The sequence below is a fragment of the Seriola lalandi genome, unplaced genomic scaffold, assembly GCF_002814215.2.
Source record: "Seriola lalandi dorsalis isolate HSWRI2012SDOR001 ecotype SW California unplaced genomic scaffold, Sedor1 jcf7180002051436, whole genome shotgun sequence".
NCBI lineage: Eukaryota > Metazoa > Chordata > Actinopteri > Carangiformes > Carangidae > Seriola > Seriola lalandi.
Window position 1 is genome coordinate 21,009 of NW_019521989.1, and position 396 is coordinate 21,404.

Here is a 396-nt window from a genome sequence, read left to right on the forward strand (position 1 = left end):
TGTGTCTGTGCATGCGTGTGTGTGTGCGTGCGTGTGTGTGCGTGCGCGCGCGCGTGTGTGTGCGTGCGCGTGCGCGCGTCTGTGCATGCGTGCGTGTCTGTGTGTGTGCAGGTACTGTGCAGGCACCATGCCGTGGGGTCACCCTAGTGAGCATCAAGACTTTGAACCTCAGCGTCATGACGACGGCTTCATCGAGGTCATCGGCTTCACCATGACGTCTCTGGTGAGCTCTCATCAGACCATCAGACCACCTCAGACCACCTCAGACCATCAGACCACCTCAGACCACCTCAGACCATCAGACCACCTCAGACCCTCAGACCACCTCAGACCATCAGACCACCTCAGACCATCAGACCACCTCAGACCACCTCAGACCATCAGACCACCTCAGAC

General features: G+C 59.1%; 1 protein-coding gene across 1 annotated transcript in view; it reads left to right on the plus strand.

Moving 5' to 3' along the window:
- LOC111649629 (diacylglycerol kinase zeta-like) overlaps positions 1-223 on the plus strand; it is a gene marked incomplete at its 3' end in the record, with an annotated part of 13,566 nt that extends 13,343 nt beyond the window's left edge. The window contains exon 16 of the mRNA XM_023399363.2: positions 123-223. Coding sequence (XP_023255131.1) covers positions 123-223 — 101 coding nt within the window. The remainder of the gene's footprint in view (positions 1-122) is intronic.
- Positions 224-396: the final 173 nt, after the last annotated feature.